We start from the raw sequence: 18,137 nt of genomic DNA on the forward strand, positions 1-18,137 counted from the left end.
TCCTGTAATCACAAGGTGTAAAATCTTTTTGCAGCAGCTCTGCAAGGAAAAGCTGTCCTGGGATGAAAGCCTCCCGGAAACTCATAACACGAAATGGCTTGATATATGTCGCAGTTTTGAAATAATAAGTCATGTTAGTTTCCCTCGTGTTTAGCGCAGAGTCTGGTCTTGAGGTGCATAGATTTTGTGATGCAAGCATTGGTGCCTATGGAGCCTGCGCTTATGTGGTTTCTAAAGGGAATCAAAGTTTTAGACATTTGCTTTGTTCGAAGTCGCGCATAGCTCCGTTGAAGACCATAACAGTACCAAAGCTGGAGCTTTGTGGTGCGGATCTTCTGGCTTAAATGAGGGAAATAGTTGGCTTGAAAGTATATAAAGGACGCTACTATTGTTGGTGAGACTCGACGGTGGCACTTTCCGTCGTACGGCGTCGCTCGAGTTGCAGTATTGAGGACCGCGTCTGGAGTAATAAGGCGGGCAGTGAACAAGCTGTGTCTGCTTCCCCTTGAGGACTCTGTTGGAAGCCAAGCTTCCAAACGGGGGAGGATGTTGGGTCATGCAGCCGCCAAAACTGTGCAGTAGACTAATCTCATACTCTTAATATTGTAAGCCGAAGTAGTCAGTGGTAGCAGTTGCGATGCCCATAGTGCAAACCGCTGTTCTCGCACGGATTTATCTGTACGGCGCTCATTCCTTGTTCTCTTTGTTATCTACCTACGTTAAGCTTGGGCGATGCATTCGGCTGTCTGTAACGCCAATTGTTAGTTCTTCGCAAAGACTCAACTTGTGCATTCGATATAGCTCTTTGTCGGCCCTAGCTGCCGTAAACGATTCGCAAAATAAACAGTATCGGAAAATAAACAAACTTTCTTCGGCTATTTATTATTCGCAACAGCTATTGAAATAGCTCTATAGCTAACCAATACCTAAGCGTGGCAGTTGCAAACCAAGCTCTATGTTTTCAATGTATTCAATGAATTGTTGTAGGTTGAATATTTTTGGTTGAGTTCGCTTACTTGTTCATTACTTTTAGAGATGTCGGCTATTTGTTGTTGTAATTCTTCTTTATCTTCTTCAACTAAAGTACCGAATAAGTATTTGTAAATTGTTCTCAAAAGACCGCGCTTACTACGTTTTACAATTCTTGTACCGTTCATTTCTCTGTTAAGTTTTTCCACTAGATACTGAATTTGAGGTAAGACTTTAAAAGGTTGAGTTTGTTAGATAAGTTCTTCATGAGTTTTTTCGGTTTTAGTAAAGTTAATAGATAAGTAATGACATTCGTGGCTTATCGGTAAATCTATTGGCCTGGATAGGGTTTATTTCTAGGTGTTACGTCTAGGTGTTACTTCTTGTGTGTTAATTGTCGATAGGAGGCATAACATGAGTATCATGCTCGGGAGTAGGCGTGGAATTATCGTTATTATACCCGTTACTCGTAGAGTAAAAGGGTATACTACATTCGTTGAAAAGTATGTAACAGGCAAAAGGAAGCGTATATATAAAGTATACATATTCTTGATCAGGATCAATAGCCGAGGCGATCTGGCCATGTCCGTCCGCCCGTCCGTATAAAAGTCGAGATCTCAGGAACTATAAAAGGTAGAAAGTTGAGATTCAGCATGCAGACTCCAGTGACATAGAGGCAGCGCATGTTTATCCATTAATGTTGCCACGCCCACTCTAACGGGAACAAACCGCCAAAAACTGTCAGTTTTGAAAAGCCTCCTTCGCACTTCCACTAGCTGAGTAACGGATATCAGATAGTCTTGTCTATTTTCATAGAGTTTGTTCATTTTGTTTATTTTATTTTGTTGAGTGTCATAGGCAGGGGTTCCTGCAAAAATGAAGATGTCCGCTGGGGTTCGAAAAGTTTTGTTTTGTTTTCTTTTGTGATTTTATATGTAATTTATTTTTCTCGAATTATCTGAATTAGTTTTCAGCTCATTTCTTTTTTTTTTTTAATTCCTTGCTATTCTTCTCGGGAACTTAGGGCTTCTACGAGAGCCTTCCTTCTAACTCTGTTTTGTGCTGTCTGTTTAGCATTTTCCCATGTGATGTTTATTTGGGCAAGTTCTTGTTGAGCGGTTCTTCTCCATGTTGCTCTTGGCCTTCCTACCCTCCTGCTTCCTTGGGGGTTCCAGTCCAGTGCCATCCTTACTATGCTATTAGGGTCCACTGTTGGATATGATGGTGATGGTCCCAAGGTATGGGAAGCTGGTGACGAACTCGATTGGGTTCCCATGTATGTTGATGTTTCCTTGGTTGGAGTGGTTAAAACGCATTGCTGGCTATCCCGACGAGGTTGTCACTTTTCCTCTGTATGTCGCCGAGTCTGTGAGATTAATGACAAATGTCGTCTGCATAGTCCAAGTCCTCAAGGTGTCTGGTGAGGCTCCACGTAATTCCGAGCTTGGACGAGCATACTTCGCTCATTAACTCGTCGACCACGATGTTGAAGAGTAGAGGTGATAGCGGGCATCCCTGCCGAATTCCGGTGTTCGTCTGGAAAGGTGCACTTGTTTTCCCGTTGTGCAGTACCACCAGGTTGGCATCGTCATTCATCGATTTGATGATAGCGATGAGATTAGCAGGTACTCCTTTCCTTGCAAGTGATCGCCATATTGCTGCGCTTTCAACTGATCCGAAGGCTTCTTAAAGTCGATGATCAGGGACTAAAGCGGGGCTCTCCATTCCACAGCTTGCTCGGTAATTATGTGTAGTGTGCTTGCCTGGTCTACGCAACTCCTGTGTGGTCTGAAACCTGCCTGTTCGTCTCGGATTGTTGGCTCAATTTTTTCCTGGAGGCGTTCGTTCAGTAGTGTAGCAAGGATTTTATAGCTAGTGTTGAGCAGTGTTATCCCTCTCCAGTTGTTGCAGTCGCTAGGGTCACCTTTCTTGGGAAGCTTCACGATGATTGCGTGCGAAATGTGGATGCAGCGTATCAGCCATCAGCTGAAGGTCAATTTGAAGCAGTTCGGCTGGTATGTTGTCCTCGCCGGCTGCTTGTTGTGCTTCAGCTTTATTGCATTTACAATCTCTCTTACATTTGGGGGTGCAGAGGGTATCCTGGTATTCCCACTTGGTGACGCAATGCTTCTGTAGTCCGTAGCCACGTTTGGTGATGTGGTGTGGCTATTCCCATGAAGTGTTGGCGCCACCTCCGGATCTGTGCATCATTATTGGATAAGAGGTTGCCTTCTAGGTCTCTGACTGGCTGGTTCCGTCTGTGGTGGGTTCCGGCAATCCGTGCAATCTGCTGGTATAACGAGCGCATGTTGTTCTCGACGGCTGCTCGTTCTGCGTCTGTCGCAAGTCTATCCAGTAGCGCTCGTTTGTCCTTTCTGGCCGCTCTTTTCACAGCTCTGCACAGTTCGCGATATTCATCACGGTCCTGTGTGAGCTGGTCCGCCAGAGGCTTCAAATTGTTCCTTTATTGTTCAGATATCCAGTCTCCTCTTCCGCGTTGTTGCAGCCCAATTCTTTGAACAGCTGCGTTCCTTAGCTGTCTGCAGGTGTGCTCCCATGGGTGGTCTTCTAGGGGGATCAGCTGTTCCCGCAATATGGACGTCATTCTCGTCTTCAGAGTGGAGTCGCTAAGGAGGTGCAGGTTCAGGGGGGGCGCTCGTCGGTGATGGCTTTTATTGCGAGTCCCAGTTCCATGTTGGCCCATGACAGATCTTAGTCCGGTGTTGTTGGGGCCTACTTTCGCATTAAAGTTACCCATGAGGATGTTAATGTCACCTTGCCGTGTCTTCTTGAGGGTTGCTGTGAGGGCAGTGTAGAAGTCGTCCTTGGTGTCATCGCAATAGCATTGTATGATGTTTATATGTCTAGCTCTACATCTGAATCTGGCTGTCATGAGTCTATCAGAAATGGGTTTCCAGGAGTGCAGTGTCTTTTTTATGCGTTTGGACACGTAAATCCCCACTCCGTATCTGCTGCCGTCACTGATTTGATGTTGTTGTTTCCCCACTGCCAGACCACCTCATCTCGCTGATTTCAGCTATTGCAATGTGGAGTCTCTCCATCTCCGCCTCGAACTGTGGTAATCTAGATGGTTCTCTCAGAGTTCTAACGTTCCATTGTCCAATTCGTGTCCGTTCTGATATATCTATGGTCGTCATCGAATTTGGGGGGCCGTTTAGGTTCAACTCTCCCGTATTTGTTTCGGTAACCGATTAAGTTTTTCGACCGATCTGGTGATTGGCCAGATGCGGATCTTTTTAGCTTGTTATTATTCTAAATTTTTCATTAACAATTTTATGAAATCTCTCAATGTCAGAACTTCTATTTTTACTTGTTGTTATATTTAGACTCACTTCTAAATCTAACTAGAGTTTAAGTGCAATGCAAATGAAAGCGGAGTCTTTGTCGGCTTTTATTGCTATGGGTTTATCCATGTCGTTGGAAATACGTAAAATAGCTATTTTAGCTTCAAGACAATCTCTATTGTTTACTTCTATCAGGGAGGCGTATTTGGAATAAATGTCAATACATGATAGGAATTGTTTATTGTTTATTAGGTAAAAATCCATGACATACATGTCTCTGGGATTAAAGGTTTCTGGGGTTGTTTCAAGGGTTAATTTTGTGGTTCTATGTTCACTTTTTGCGATGTTACAGATTTCACATTCGTTTATGATGTTTTGGATAAGTTTTTGGTAATAAGGGTAATAGTAAAGTTCTTTGAACTAAACTTTCTATACCATGGTGTAATAATTAATTATGTGTTTTGAGAATGATTTCCTTGAAGCTTTAGTGAAACTGTCGGGACTTATGATTTAAACTGAGCATTTTAAAAGAGTTGAAAGTCGATTTTATTAGAGAAGTAAATAACACTTTTCTTAGTGCAAAAGTATTCTGTAATTAGATCCTTAGCAAGGGTATTAGTCATTTCTTTATAACTGATTTTTATTCTAAGAGGTCTTTCTGTTATTGAAATGTGATTTTGGTTGTCTTCTGGTGCACTATGCACAGTAGCTGCTGTGGGAAGGGAAACTGGGTCATCTTCTCCTAGAAAGTTTTCTAGAATTTGAACTCTAGATAGAGCATCGGCGATTTGATTTTTTTTACCAGGTTGGTATTAAATATAGCAATATATTAATCAATAAAGATATGCTATAAATTTAACTACAACAAAATGAGTAGGTGAACATGTTCAAAGGGGACGCTGAGTAGGGAAGTAGAGTAGGTTAGAAAATATGACATAACGTTTGACAACGCCTTGACAAAAGGGGAACGTACATGTACTTTTAATATTTATTCTCGTTATGTTGGAGAGGTGAGGGGCTTACCAAGATCCCACAACCCAAAATCGAGGAGCTTACGCTGGCAACATGGTGCCTGAACATCGGATGCCCCTCCCTCGGTCTTAGTCCTTACTCAGGACACGGGCACAAACACGCCGAAGTAACAGTTTCCAAAAAATAACATTAAAAGTTTCTACCAACGGCAACTGAGAAACCTGTTTACCAGACACCCGGGTGTCTACGAGACATAAATGAGTGTTTTCACTCATCCTTCGTTATGTGTGGCGAGTGTGATCGGCACCCGCGACGTAGATTGCCGCATTGATTCGGGTGCTTGCAGACACCCGAATATTTTGAGCGGTTCTTTGGAAGTACCCGCGATGCCCGGTGTGAGTGGCAAAAAATGTCACTCTTGTTGTTTTCTGGCTCGCACTCCCTTCTGTTGCACGACGCAGGAACATTTATATCTTTTTTGTCGGGGTTGAATTGTTTATACCAGTGGTTAAACGACGCCCAGCCTTCCAATTCGCTGTCGCTTTATGAGCTGGGACCCATAATACACACAGGTGACGAATTTCACATAAAAGGTTGTTGTTGTTTTTGACTCATTGCAGGGTGGTCAGATTATGCTGCGCCTAACGGCAGCGGGATAGGGAGGTACGATTTTTTATTAATTTGGATGGGGCGAACCAGCCATATATAGGGAGGTTGCACTCAATTTTCAATTAAAGCTCTTGCCGCTTGTATAAGTGTTGTGGGGTGTATGAGTGAACGCTTAGATGTTACGAATTTAATAATGGTAAGTCTATTCTTGAGATTTTTCCGATGTTTATTACAATGCTGCTTAAATGTGAGTCACTTATTAAATATCAGGCCGAGGATTTTAAGGAAAGAACCGCGTTCTATACCTATGTTATTGTAAGATAATAATAGGTATAAACAGCGTTGTTTCTTACAAATATGGAAAATTTTAGTCTTGTAAATTTTGTAATTTCACCATTTTATTTATATATCCCAATACTTCCTCCATGTTTTTAGCCAGTAATAATGATTCCACGATAGGGTAGCTCAGATGACCATGCACACATAGGCCTTCTCATAGTGGCGTCAATATTCATACCAATGGCGGCAAGCAACCAGCCAAATATGCCGCGATCTCGTAGAGTAACAGGGTATACTAAATTCGTTGAATGTAACAGGCAGAAGGAAGCGTTTCCGACCATATAAAGTATATATATTCTTGATCAGGATCAATAGCCGAGTCGATATGGCCATGTCCGTCTGTCTGTCCGTACGAACGTCGAGATCACAGGAAATATAAAAGCTAGAAGGTTGAGATTAAGCATGCAGGCTCCAGGGACATAGACGCAGCGCAGGTTTGACTCATGTTTCCACGCCCACTCTAAATCCACAAACCGCCCAAAGCTACCACGCCCACACTTTTGAAAAATGCGTTAATATATTTATTTTTTATTAGTCTTGTAAAAGTGTATCGATTTACCAAGACTATTTTTTGCCACGCCAACCCTAACGCTCGACCAAATCTGCTACGCCCACACTTTTGAAAAATGTTTTATTATTTTGTTCATTTTTTTGTTAGCTTTGTAAATTTCTAACGATTTCCCAAAAAAACGTTTTTGGGACTATACCCTTCTTTTTAATTGATCTTAGCTTCGAACTCTTTAACCACCAAACTGTCCCTCCAAAAATCACAAGAAGGAAACCAAATGTCTCTAGCCGAAGAAAAGTTAAATTTTTCGACTTTTATGTTTCGGCTTTTGTTTTTTCTTATATAAGACAATACATTAGTTAAAGTTTGATCAGGAGAAAGCCGAGAAACGAAAATATGTTTCTTAAGTGAAACCACCAAGAGCAGTTTTTGGTGCAGCGGATTTTTTTCAGAAGGGCCCACTTGTACTCAATTTTCGTTTGTGGTGGTAAACTAATCGGCACAGGTTAAAAACCAGTACAGACAAATTGGTATCTCCACATCGAAATGTTTCCTCTCAGGCATCCTACCACCAGCGGATTTCTGGCGCGGAAAGGAGATTATCAGCTCGACGAAAACTATATTTAGCCACGCCAAAACTTCTTATCAGTCCTTTTAAGCCACCTTTAGTTTGGTGCATAAGCTATTTTATCTCGCAAGCATCACAATCGTATTTTAGATTTGCGGTCTTATCTAGGTCATCACTTGTGCGGCCGCACTTGGTGTGCACCATTCTCTTAGCCTGCTCAGCCCTTATTACCTGACGGCATATGTTTTGGAAGCACACAACATGTGTGTTTAATTACATTGCTTGTATATATACAGATAGAGATATTAATGAATCTATTAAAACCACCGCTGATTTTGGCAATAGCAAATAAAAAAGCGGATGGCTGATAAAACCATGACCGTTTGCTTTGATGTCTTTAAATAATTACCATGTATGCGCGTATCGAGCGCGTACCGGCCTGAACGCGACTACAAATCAACAGTAGAGCCGTATGCTAAAGCTAAGTAAAGCTGTGTGTAAACACACAGCACTCTAGTGCAAGTCCTAAATTGGCATGTACAGGATGTGGTTGTTATCGAATTCTCGATAGGGGATTCGATATAGTGTGAAAAGAACCTAAAAATATGTAACGAAAAAATCGAGTTTTCTTAACTGGACGATTCTTTATTATTAAAGGAAATTAGCTTACCATATGACCTTCGTCTACATGCACATGTCCCAATGTTTTAATGTGAATCTTAATTTTAACCTTAGTGGCACTCTTTCTTGGATTGGCAGATATCCTATGAATCCGAATTTCATTAGAGTTATTACATAGTTCCACTTAATAGATATCAATTACTCGAGTTCAATAAAATAATTGTAAAAATAATCCTTTTATGGAGTTTTTTTTTTTATATAAAAAGGACAATTTGGAGCGCATTCTACTTCTTAAGGTATTTACTGAGTTAATTTGATAGAGGTTAATAAGATAACATAAATGCTTTATTAGAAGGATATCTACCACTTCGTATGTACGTTTTTAACCGATTCTAAAAATGTAAGTACAAAACTCTGACAACAAAATAATATTGTCATCCCATGTTGGCTGGGAGGATATACATATGCTGGATAAAAACCGCTTCCTGGAATAATTTTCCCGGTACAAAAGCTTATTTTTTTTTAAAGTATATTCTTTAACGTTACGAGTAAGGAGTATTATAATTGCTTTTCGTCCAAAAAGCTGAAAGCAATCATTGTGTGAACGGGCCTTACATTTCCTTTAGTTCTCATTATTACATTTGTAAGTCCCAGAATTTTTTTTTTCTAAATCCAAATGTTGATATCACAGAAGTCATTCCCACCCCTAATAAATATATTCAGCTTATGCCCAAAATAGGGCATTTTGTAACTGCGAGAAATAAATAACATTTGTTTGCCAAAACATTTTTGAAAAAGTGTGGTCTTGGCAGTTTTTGCGGATTATTGTTCTCAAATTGTGTGATCGAAAACAACAATTCTTGAATTTCTTAGTCAGCACTTCTTTAGCCAGCACTTATTAAATTTAATTACTTTTAAACGGTTTCTAAACAGTTTCTAGCATTTTTTTCATCCTTGGCATTTAATATTGACTACATTGTGCGTGGCATACACTGTACTGCCGGGGGGGCTAGATTTCATAAAATACCAGATTTCTGCTGAAAACACTTACATATGTTGAAGTGTAAAATATTATTGTTAGCTATTCCTAATATGGTTAGAAACTCAATTAAATATGATCCAGCAAATGTAAAGCGTGGTTGGCCCATGTTACTGGTCAAAAGGTTAGGTCATTGCTCAGGAGGATAGTGATGGATACAGCCTTTCCGACTTGCTGCATAGCAAAATTTTAGTTAATTAAATGTTAGTTAATAGGTAATTAGAAGCAGACTCAAAGATAATAACATCATTTAAAGAAGTCTCTTTATTGGCTCATTTACTCACAAAAAATCATACAGACAAACTTTTCAAGTTTGAAAGAAAACAGTTGTATTGGCTCTTGATTAAATGGAGAAATGGAGATGGTCACTCACGGTAGTATTTTAGACGACCACTTTTTTGTGCTTCTTCTTCAAAAAATTAACTCTCCGAGAATTGGTAATTGTAAGGCACGGTGGTTTATAAATTATGATTTTGGGAGAAATTTTATATTAGGGAGTTGAGCCCATGGTTGAAAACCATAAAAAATCGTTAAAACGTCAAAAAATTTTACAACGTGATGCTTCCATATGCCTTAGGGGAATTTAGACGTGTTTAGTTAATATACAAGTTAACTTGCCAAACAGTGGTTTTCAGCAAACCCAGTCGAGTGTCATGGTGTGGCCCGCACAATCCAATTGAAAATGTTTGATGTGACGCGATAAGAGAAGTATATAACTTTTGGAAGATTTATAAATGTCTTAGAACCGTATTCCTGTGAAGAGATGCAAAAAATTAGTTGATTAAATTAAAAGTTCCGTGCGTCCCTTATATAGGGCTATATTATAGTTTTAGTTTTTCAATCCATATACGATTTTTTTGGCTGTGATGACATTTCACATTTTTATTTTTTCTATAAAACAAAATCAAAAAACCTACGTTTTTTTGTATGAATGAATTCTATCTTATATTAGTTGAATTTCATTGCAAAAGATGTATTTTTGGGGTTGTCCACAGACTTTGGTATTAGTTTGACTGCAGCTATATATCCTACCTGCAATAAAAGAAGACTTGTGGGGTAACGATAATACGGATCAAAAATATATGTTATATATATGATCTTAATATATGCACTTACGTTGAAAACTTGTAGTAATAATGGTATATACAGCTGCGAAAAAAAATAGCACCACTTGCCCAATAAAGGTTTGAATAAGTACGCTACCTATATTTTAGGGTTTACGAGGAGCTTTAGAAGGGGAACAATTCACTTATTAGGAAATAAAAAATAACTACAATTGTTCTATTAATTATTGTCTTAATTAAGGAACTTTATTATAAACGACAGAATTTTGGTTTGTGTATTTCTTATTATCAATAACTGCTGCGCAACGTTTTGGCATGGAGTCAATCAGGTCCTGGTACCGTTTTAAGGTTTTAAGGTAGGTTTTAACCAGGATCGCATTTGTTTTGGAACCAATACTTGCCTTTCCTGTTGGTGTGCTTGGGGTCATAGTCTTGTTGGAGGACCCATTTTAGCGACATTTCGTATTCGGCAAAGAGTGGTATCACCGTATATTACCATATCCACTTATACATTTTGATCCATGATGGTTTTTAGTGAATGTGTTGGCCGAACTCCATAGACTCCTCAGTTCGGTAGCAGCTATATATGGATCCTTCTTGCTCTCGCGCACTATCCTTTTGACGTGATGGGTGCTTGATTGTTTACTCCCCGTGTTTCGGGGTTCTTATTGTAGGTGATTGCATAACGTCCATATGAACGTCGACATCTCAGGAGGTATAAAAGCTAGCAAGTTGAGCGTGCATGCAAAACGGCCACGCCCACACTTTTAAATAATGTTCATATATTTTTTAATTTTTCTATTAGTCCACGCCCACTCTAACGCTCACAAACCGCCCAAAACTGCCACACCGACACTTGAAAATTTGTTTGATATTTTTCACATTTTTGTTATGCTTGGGGTCATAGTCTTGTTGGAAGACCCATTTTAACGACATTTCGGTGGCCACGCCCACACTTTTAAAAAATGTTTATATACTTTTTAATTTTTCTATTAGTCTTGTAAATTTTCGAACGATTTGCCAAAAATCTTTTTTCCACGCCCACTCTAACGCTCACAAACCGCCCAAAACTGACACACCGACACTTTTGAAATTTTTTTTTGATATTTTTCACATTGTTGTTACTCTTGTACCTTTCTCTCGATTTGCCAAAACCGCCAAAAATTGTCAGTGTCGAAATATCTCCTTCGCACTTCCACTAGCTCAGATATTGGGAAAATCGACTAAAACGTTCTATCTTTTTTTTCATTTATTTTAATTTTTTTTTCAAATTATATTAAAGTTATCAAGTTGCCTGATGAAAATATATTTAAGTAAAGCAAACGTTTTAGATAATATATGAAATAACAAAAGCGAACGCTATAGTCGAATGCCTCGACTACTCAGCTAGTGGAAGTGCGAACGAAATATTTCAAAATGTTTCTGCCATATCGATAGAAATTGGAAAAGCTATTATAAAATTAAAAAAATTAATAACTTTTTATACCCGTTACTCGTAGAGTAAAAGGGTGTACTAGATTCGTTGATAAGTATGATAAAAGTATATGTAAAGTATATATATTTTTGATCAGGATCAATAGTCAAGTCGATCTGGCCATATCCGTCTGTTCGTATGAACGTCGAGTTCGTATGAACTATGTACAAAAGTTAGAAGGTTAAGATTAAGCATACACATTTTAGAGACATATACGCAGCGCAAGTTTGTTGACCCATGTTGCCCACTCTAACGCCTAAAACTGCCACTACCACACTTATGAAAAATGTTTTAATATTTTAAAATTTTAAGTATTCACAATCGCGATTTCTAATTTCTCATCGTCATACTTATTTTTGGGAGTTTCCATGATACAATTAGAAGTTGTACAGTCAATTTGTATTTGCATTCATTTTTCTGTTTTTCTTTTCCTTAGCCGTAGAACGAAAACACTTCTCATCTACATGAGATTACCACAATCTTCTTTATATCAGTGTTTCCGTGAGATGTATGCATTTGTTTCCTTAAACTTTGGTATATTATTATTACAAAGAAATTACCAAAAAATTGCGGGCAATTTTTAGTTTGTGTTAAGAAATAGATGCTATAGCTTTCAGCTTAAATTATTTATGTAATAATATTATCATCAAGAATGACAAGAAGTCTATATGTACATATGTCTTCTTGTTCTAGTTTTTAATCCCACTGCCACACCTCACACCCAACCGACCGAGGGGTGCTGCCCCAACCGAGAATATAGACGAGTACAGAAACAAAGAAATGTATAAATATTAGTAATTTTATAAGTAATTTTATTGCGCCCATATGAAGAACGGGTGCAACACTATGCTGAAGTAAGGAAGCATCTATTTCAGGAGCCGCACCGCAATCGCCGCACGCTTAGATTAAAGTCATTTTATGCCGAGGCTAAGAGAAATAATCCACTATTTTTAACAAATCAAGCTTTGCATTGCTGAAGTATCGTTCTTGAAGTATACAGAACTTGGTCTGTGGGACTCAGGAGCGAACATTAGTTGTCTTGGAGAACAGGTAGCACAACGGGATTTTTCAAGTCATTCTCAATTTAAACCTATAAAATCGCGAGCTGAGACAGCAAGTGGTGAGAACCAAACCATAACCGGATTTCTAGACATTGAAATAACCAAAAAGAAAAAAAAAATTGAAATTAACCGAAATTGAAATACTAGATAGCCCGTTATTATACCCGTTACTCGTAGAGTAAAAGGGTATACTAGATTCGTTGAAAAGTATGTAACAGGCAGAAGGAAGCGTTTCCGACCATATAAAGTATATATATTCTTGATCAGGATCAATAGCCGAGTCGATCTGGCCATGTCCGTCTGTCCGTCCGTCTGTCTGTCCGTCCGTATGAACGTCGAGATCTCAGGAACTACAAAAGGTAGAAAGTTGAGACTAAGCATACAGACTCCAGAAACATAGACGCAGCGCAAGTTTGTCTATTCATGTTGCCACGCCCACTCTAACGCCCACAAACCGCCAAAAACTCTCAGTGCTGAAGACTCTCCTTCGCTATTCCACTAGCTGAGTAACGGGTATCAGATAGTCGGGGAACTCGACTACAGCGTTCTCTCTTGTTTTTATTTTTACATGAAGGGACCTCATCTAGCCTAGCATTATTATTCAAAATATTCCTACCCTTATGCATAGTTTTTTTGATAGAAACCGCAATATTGTCTATACTCTTAGATCTAAGGAAATGTAGTGAACTGAAATTTTGATAGGTAGAATAAAGGTAGAATATGAACTTGAAGAAATCATGAATTGCTAAAACTTTAATTATCCTGAGTTGACATGGCAACTTGAATAAGATCGGTGGTTTCTTTTGGGAATCTTCGAAGATGCTATCGTGAAGATTATGGTCGGGTTGGGTAAACAAAGCGAGGTTCAAATTCCACCAAAGACCGTAGGAATCATAAAAATTGAAGTATGTGTGGACAGTTATGACCCACCCCATCGCCGAAAGAGCTAAGGCACCAGAGGATTCCTCCCGCCATTATTTATAACTGAGTAAAAGAGTGAGATCCCGAATGACCAGTGTTTGGGTACTGTTATAACCTTCGGCTTCTCATGCTTAAGTCAACCATTACACCGTGTTATTCTGCCCAAAGAGCACCCATATAGAGTGTAAGTCGCGTGTCTTGGGTTGACACGATAGAACGGAGATAGCTTTACACTTCGAGCCTAGCACGTTATCACGGCACCATATTTAGATCGGATTGTAAGTTCAAATGACAAGAAATTTCCTTATACTGGAGACATAACTTCACATCGTCTGCGTACATGAGTACATGCAATATTGTATTCGATATTATTTTGTTTTTTTCAGAGTTGATGAGCTTGTAGTGAAGAGATGTGTTGTTTAGATTATATTCGGTTTATTTAATATGGTAAGCTATGTTTTATAACGAGCACGACTGTTTATCTACGCCCGAGAGTATTCTCTGTCTAACTAACTTGTCGGCTAGGTTCAGGGCTGGGGTGGGTTGTTTTGACTCTCGAATCGCAGTCGCCACATTACCAATATGTAGACAGAGGCAATATGAAAAGCGGACGGAAAGTTTTAGATGCAGTTGGAAAAAATGTAGCTAGTGGAAGATTTAGATGGTGGTTTCTTCCGGTTTATACTCGCCCTCCTGGAAATATGTTAAAATCAGTCATCAGTCAGCCTGTTGCAAGCCGTTCCCCCCTCAGGCGACCTTCTGTAAATTTACTCAATCATATTATTCTGCATCGTGATGATTTTCATTTAATTATTAAGCATTGATTATATTCTGGTAACTTAACAATACGAATAGAGTATTGAAATGAAAAAAATAAAAATAAAATTTTAATCGTTGCTTTTAAACTATCGCTAACTATACCAAAATTATTCCAATACTTGACACTCCAATCTCCAATTGATGTTCGTGTATCTTTGTCGAACGCGAGTTTCTGGAGGAAACACATATGTATGTACTTAATAATAATTGCCGCTATGCAGTACTTACGGAAGTTTACGTATTTGAGGTAGATTTACGCATTAATTTTGAGATTATGAACAAATGCTCTCTACAGACTCGAACACGTACACGTTAAGTTTAAAAGTTACATCAAATCTTCGGCGTAAACTACTTTTAACTTTAAACCGAATATCTTGAAACGAAACAAAGCTTAGTTCATTTGTTCACATGCCGCTCACACTCTAGGGGGGTGAAGCGATGAGCACGTGGTATGCAGATTCTGTAACGCACGTGGAATGCGAAGTCCGTATGGCGATCCAAACGTGGAATGCGGAGTCCGTAATGATGTTCCTCCCGTGGAATGCGGCGTCCGTAATGCGATCCGCACGTGGAATGCGGCCAGGGTGTTTCCTAGTTGCGCCTGTTGTTCTTTGGCAGATTATGTCATCTCGGTTCGTCAATTGATTCTCATCAACCTTCCAGGGGTAATGGGGTGCTCCGCCCGTGGATGATGGTAGCGCCGAAGTCGCTGCCGCGTTTTAACCGCTTTTAGAAGGCTTATGCCCAAAACTGCCCAAAATCCAGATACCCAATTCAGTTGAAAATAAGTATCACCAGATTCTGTCTGAATCGGTGGTCCAGCTACGGCGATTGGGTTCACGATTTGCACGTGACTTAGATTAACACGCGGTTTTATTTAATTTCGCAAGCACTTTGTTTTACCTCTTTATTCATTCAGATCAGTATAACAAGAGACCGAACTCCGCCGACAATAAAGGCGGTAAGCTTCTAACAGCAGCAGAGTTGCATTTCGGGTGTTTTCGCGTTAGGAAGTGTTAAAAAGGGCTGTTAAAGTTGGGCTGCCAGATTGATTAACTTTAAATCCACTAGTTATCGATGTACTTGATAATTTTGAAAATCAAATGACTATTGGAAAATGTTTTAAAACCGCCCTCAAAGTTTTTTTTGCTAGTATTAATGGCAAGCTCGCTTCGCAGCTTGGTCTGCAAATTTCTGGTTTCTAGTGCTGTGAGAGCAGGTAGTGAATAGGTACATATGAAGAGTCCACTCTGAAGAGTGGTTAATTCCCTATTCTTCATATGCGACTTATAGTTAAAAAGCGCGCATGTTTAATGGACATTTTTGCATAAATGGAAAATATGCAATAGAAAGCTGAATACGTTTGCAGCTTGAACTTACTCGGAAAATCCAGCAAAGTAGAGCCGAAAAGTCATCAAGCTGGTCGTCCAAAAATTGTTGGGTTGAAAGTAGCAAGAGAAAGCAAGCAGCCGACCTCTCAAGACTTCAAAAACGTAACCCTGGATTATTGTTATAAGGGTCGACTATACCTGCACGTAAGAATGGGCTGAACACAGCTAAAGCGAAGATCATTAGAAAGCGGATAAGCAGAGAGCGCTGAGAACAAAACGGCTGTCATTTATTCCAACTATAAGGCAGTGGCAAACAAAAAAAATTGCGCATGTCACAGATACCGTACCGTTCGTTCAGTCGGATATTTTGGACCATACATAATCGAGAAATAAGATTTACATTTCCGACAGACTTCGCCATGCAAGGAAACACAGCCGAATTTTCCACTTTACGAATGTTCTTCACAGAGGATTGGCAACTTCGGACCCCATAATTTCATCTCGGATACAACATAAGTGATGAATATTATTATAATAAGACGAATATTAAGATGATCCTGATTCTTGAAGAGGAGTATTTTTTAATATTGAAACTGATATGTAGTAAAGAATATATTGAGTAAAAAAAATATGTTTTTGAAAAGGTGGAAAAGGGGGTGTGCGCCGAAACGACCACTTTTCCAAAATCTTTGTAAAAGTGGGTATGAGACAAAGAAAAAATATTTAGCAATGTATCTTAAATAGTTAACGAGATATTAATATATGCCAACAAAACTTTGATAGTACATTATCGGTGGTGTTTTGGACTTGAATGAGGTGTGAAGTGATTTATTTTACTTAGACATGTTAAAGGACGCCCTTGAGGAACTGATCCTAAAGAAGTTGGTTGTTGCTCTACCCCGTATTTGGAATATCCCTTATTGAAACCTAGGTTAGGCTTCCATTTACTTTTGGTTGACTACCCAGCATGTTGGTATCTCCGATTCAAATGAATTGCACAATCGGACTATGACGGGAGCGTTATAATCTAGCTGTTCCTCAAATCGGGATTTTATAGTGTGACCTACCTTGGACATTGCGATATTTATTTCTTTTTCTGTACTCAATGATTGTAACGATGTATACAGAACCGATTTTTCATCGATAAGAGATTTCAAACCTGATGCAGAGGGTTTTGATACTTGAGAGAGGTCAAATAATTGAGAAATTGTGTCGAAAAAGATCAAGCATATATTGTCGTACACATTTTTTAGACTTGCCAATGCCTTTTCATAATTCAAATCCGAAATTTGAACAGTTCCTAATGCATCAGCTGTAAGACATGTCAGCAATTGGTTGAATTTTTCTATATTTGTTAGAGACGGGTCATTATGCACTAAGCTCTCAAAAAGACATAACATTTTTGAAGTTAAAATGTTTTCCAATAAATTTGGGCAAATTTATTTTTGGTAAATGGCACGAATGACAAAAACCACTGACCACTCGACTCCTCTCATTGCGGACCTCTCGTAAATCAATAACCGGGCTTATATATATATATATATATAGGTTTAATTAAGTTTTGCAGTTGGACTGTTGTAGATCACGCACACAAATTTCCCAAATTTTCATTACATTCACACCATAAGTTTTGTCAGAGGCATTTCACTTTTTATTTTATTTATTTTTTTGAAGGTGGTTTATTTGGGATTTAATTAGTTTTTCAATTTAAAATATATGCCAAGAATTATAGCCATGCACAAATACACACATGTAGTGGAGTGCTTATAAGTTTTTATTTTCGGCACTAAATAACTAATTATATATTCCAAGAACTTTCCTTTATACAATCCAATCTCGGAATTCAAAAAATTTGCCTAATTCCACCAGCTGGATAATTTTCGCCAACAATTAAAAAAACAGACGACGGAAATGTACTATTTTTGCTCGTTTTTTGACGTGAAAATTAGGAAATGCACAGTCAAGACCCTGCTCAGGAGAAATCCCAAAGAAAATTGATTACAATTTTTTGAACTTGTATGACATATACAATGGCCACTTGCTCTTCAACACAATACTACAATAATGTACTTCCCTAAAAAACGGAAGTAATCGGTCATAGTAATGATTCCTAAGTATGGAAAGGACTAAACACAGTCATCGTCATATAGGCCAATAAGCTTACTTTGTTTAAGCTTTCGTGGACGTCATGCAGCTATTGAGCTAACTGCGTTCGATCCATAGTATCTTCAGAACGAAAACGTATACAGAGATCTGCAAATAAAACCTTTTCGAGACAATATCAGAGAGAAAAGCAAAATGCAGCCAAAACCGACTACACCGCTACGAGCAACCAGCCCAGCATTAAATTTGTTAGGCCGAATAGCAAAAATTATTTCTTAAAATAATATTTAATTAGTTTAGAATATAGTTTAAAAAGTTATTATTATTGTCTTAACTTAAAAGGGAAGATTCCAAAAACAAAACAAAAATAAGAGAGAACGCTATAGTCGAGTTTCCCGACTATCTGATCCCTATCAGACTATCTATCCCGTTAC

At 38.7% G+C, this 18,137-nt stretch overlaps 1 protein-coding gene across 8 annotated transcripts in view; it reads left to right on the forward strand.

The window, feature by feature from the left end:
• The first annotated feature begins 7,968 nt into the window (after positions 1-7,968).
• The window catches only part of LOC122620870 (unconventional myosin-VIIa), a 1,106,244-nt gene continuing 1,096,075 nt past the window's right edge, over positions 7,969-18,137 (forward strand). For 3 of the 8 annotated variants that reach the window (XR_006326157.1, XM_043798540.1, XM_043798545.1), the window contains exons 1-2: positions 7,974-8,187; positions 8,244-8,265. Coding sequence is in view for 4 of the 8 variants with exons in the window: in XM_043798540.1 (XP_043654475.1) it covers positions 8,131-8,187; positions 8,244-8,265 (79 nt within the window). In the remaining 4 variants the exon portion in view is untranslated. Of the gene's footprint in view, positions 8,188-8,243; positions 8,292-18,137 lie in introns of all 8 variants that reach the window. The other 5 variants (XR_006326158.1, XM_043798541.1, XM_043798546.1 and 2 more) reach the window with 4 other exon arrangements.

The sequence above is a fragment of the Drosophila teissieri genome, chromosome 3R, assembly GCF_016746235.2.
Source record: "Drosophila teissieri strain GT53w chromosome 3R, Prin_Dtei_1.1, whole genome shotgun sequence".
NCBI classification, from domain to species: domain Eukaryota; kingdom Metazoa; phylum Arthropoda; class Insecta; order Diptera; family Drosophilidae; genus Drosophila; species Drosophila teissieri.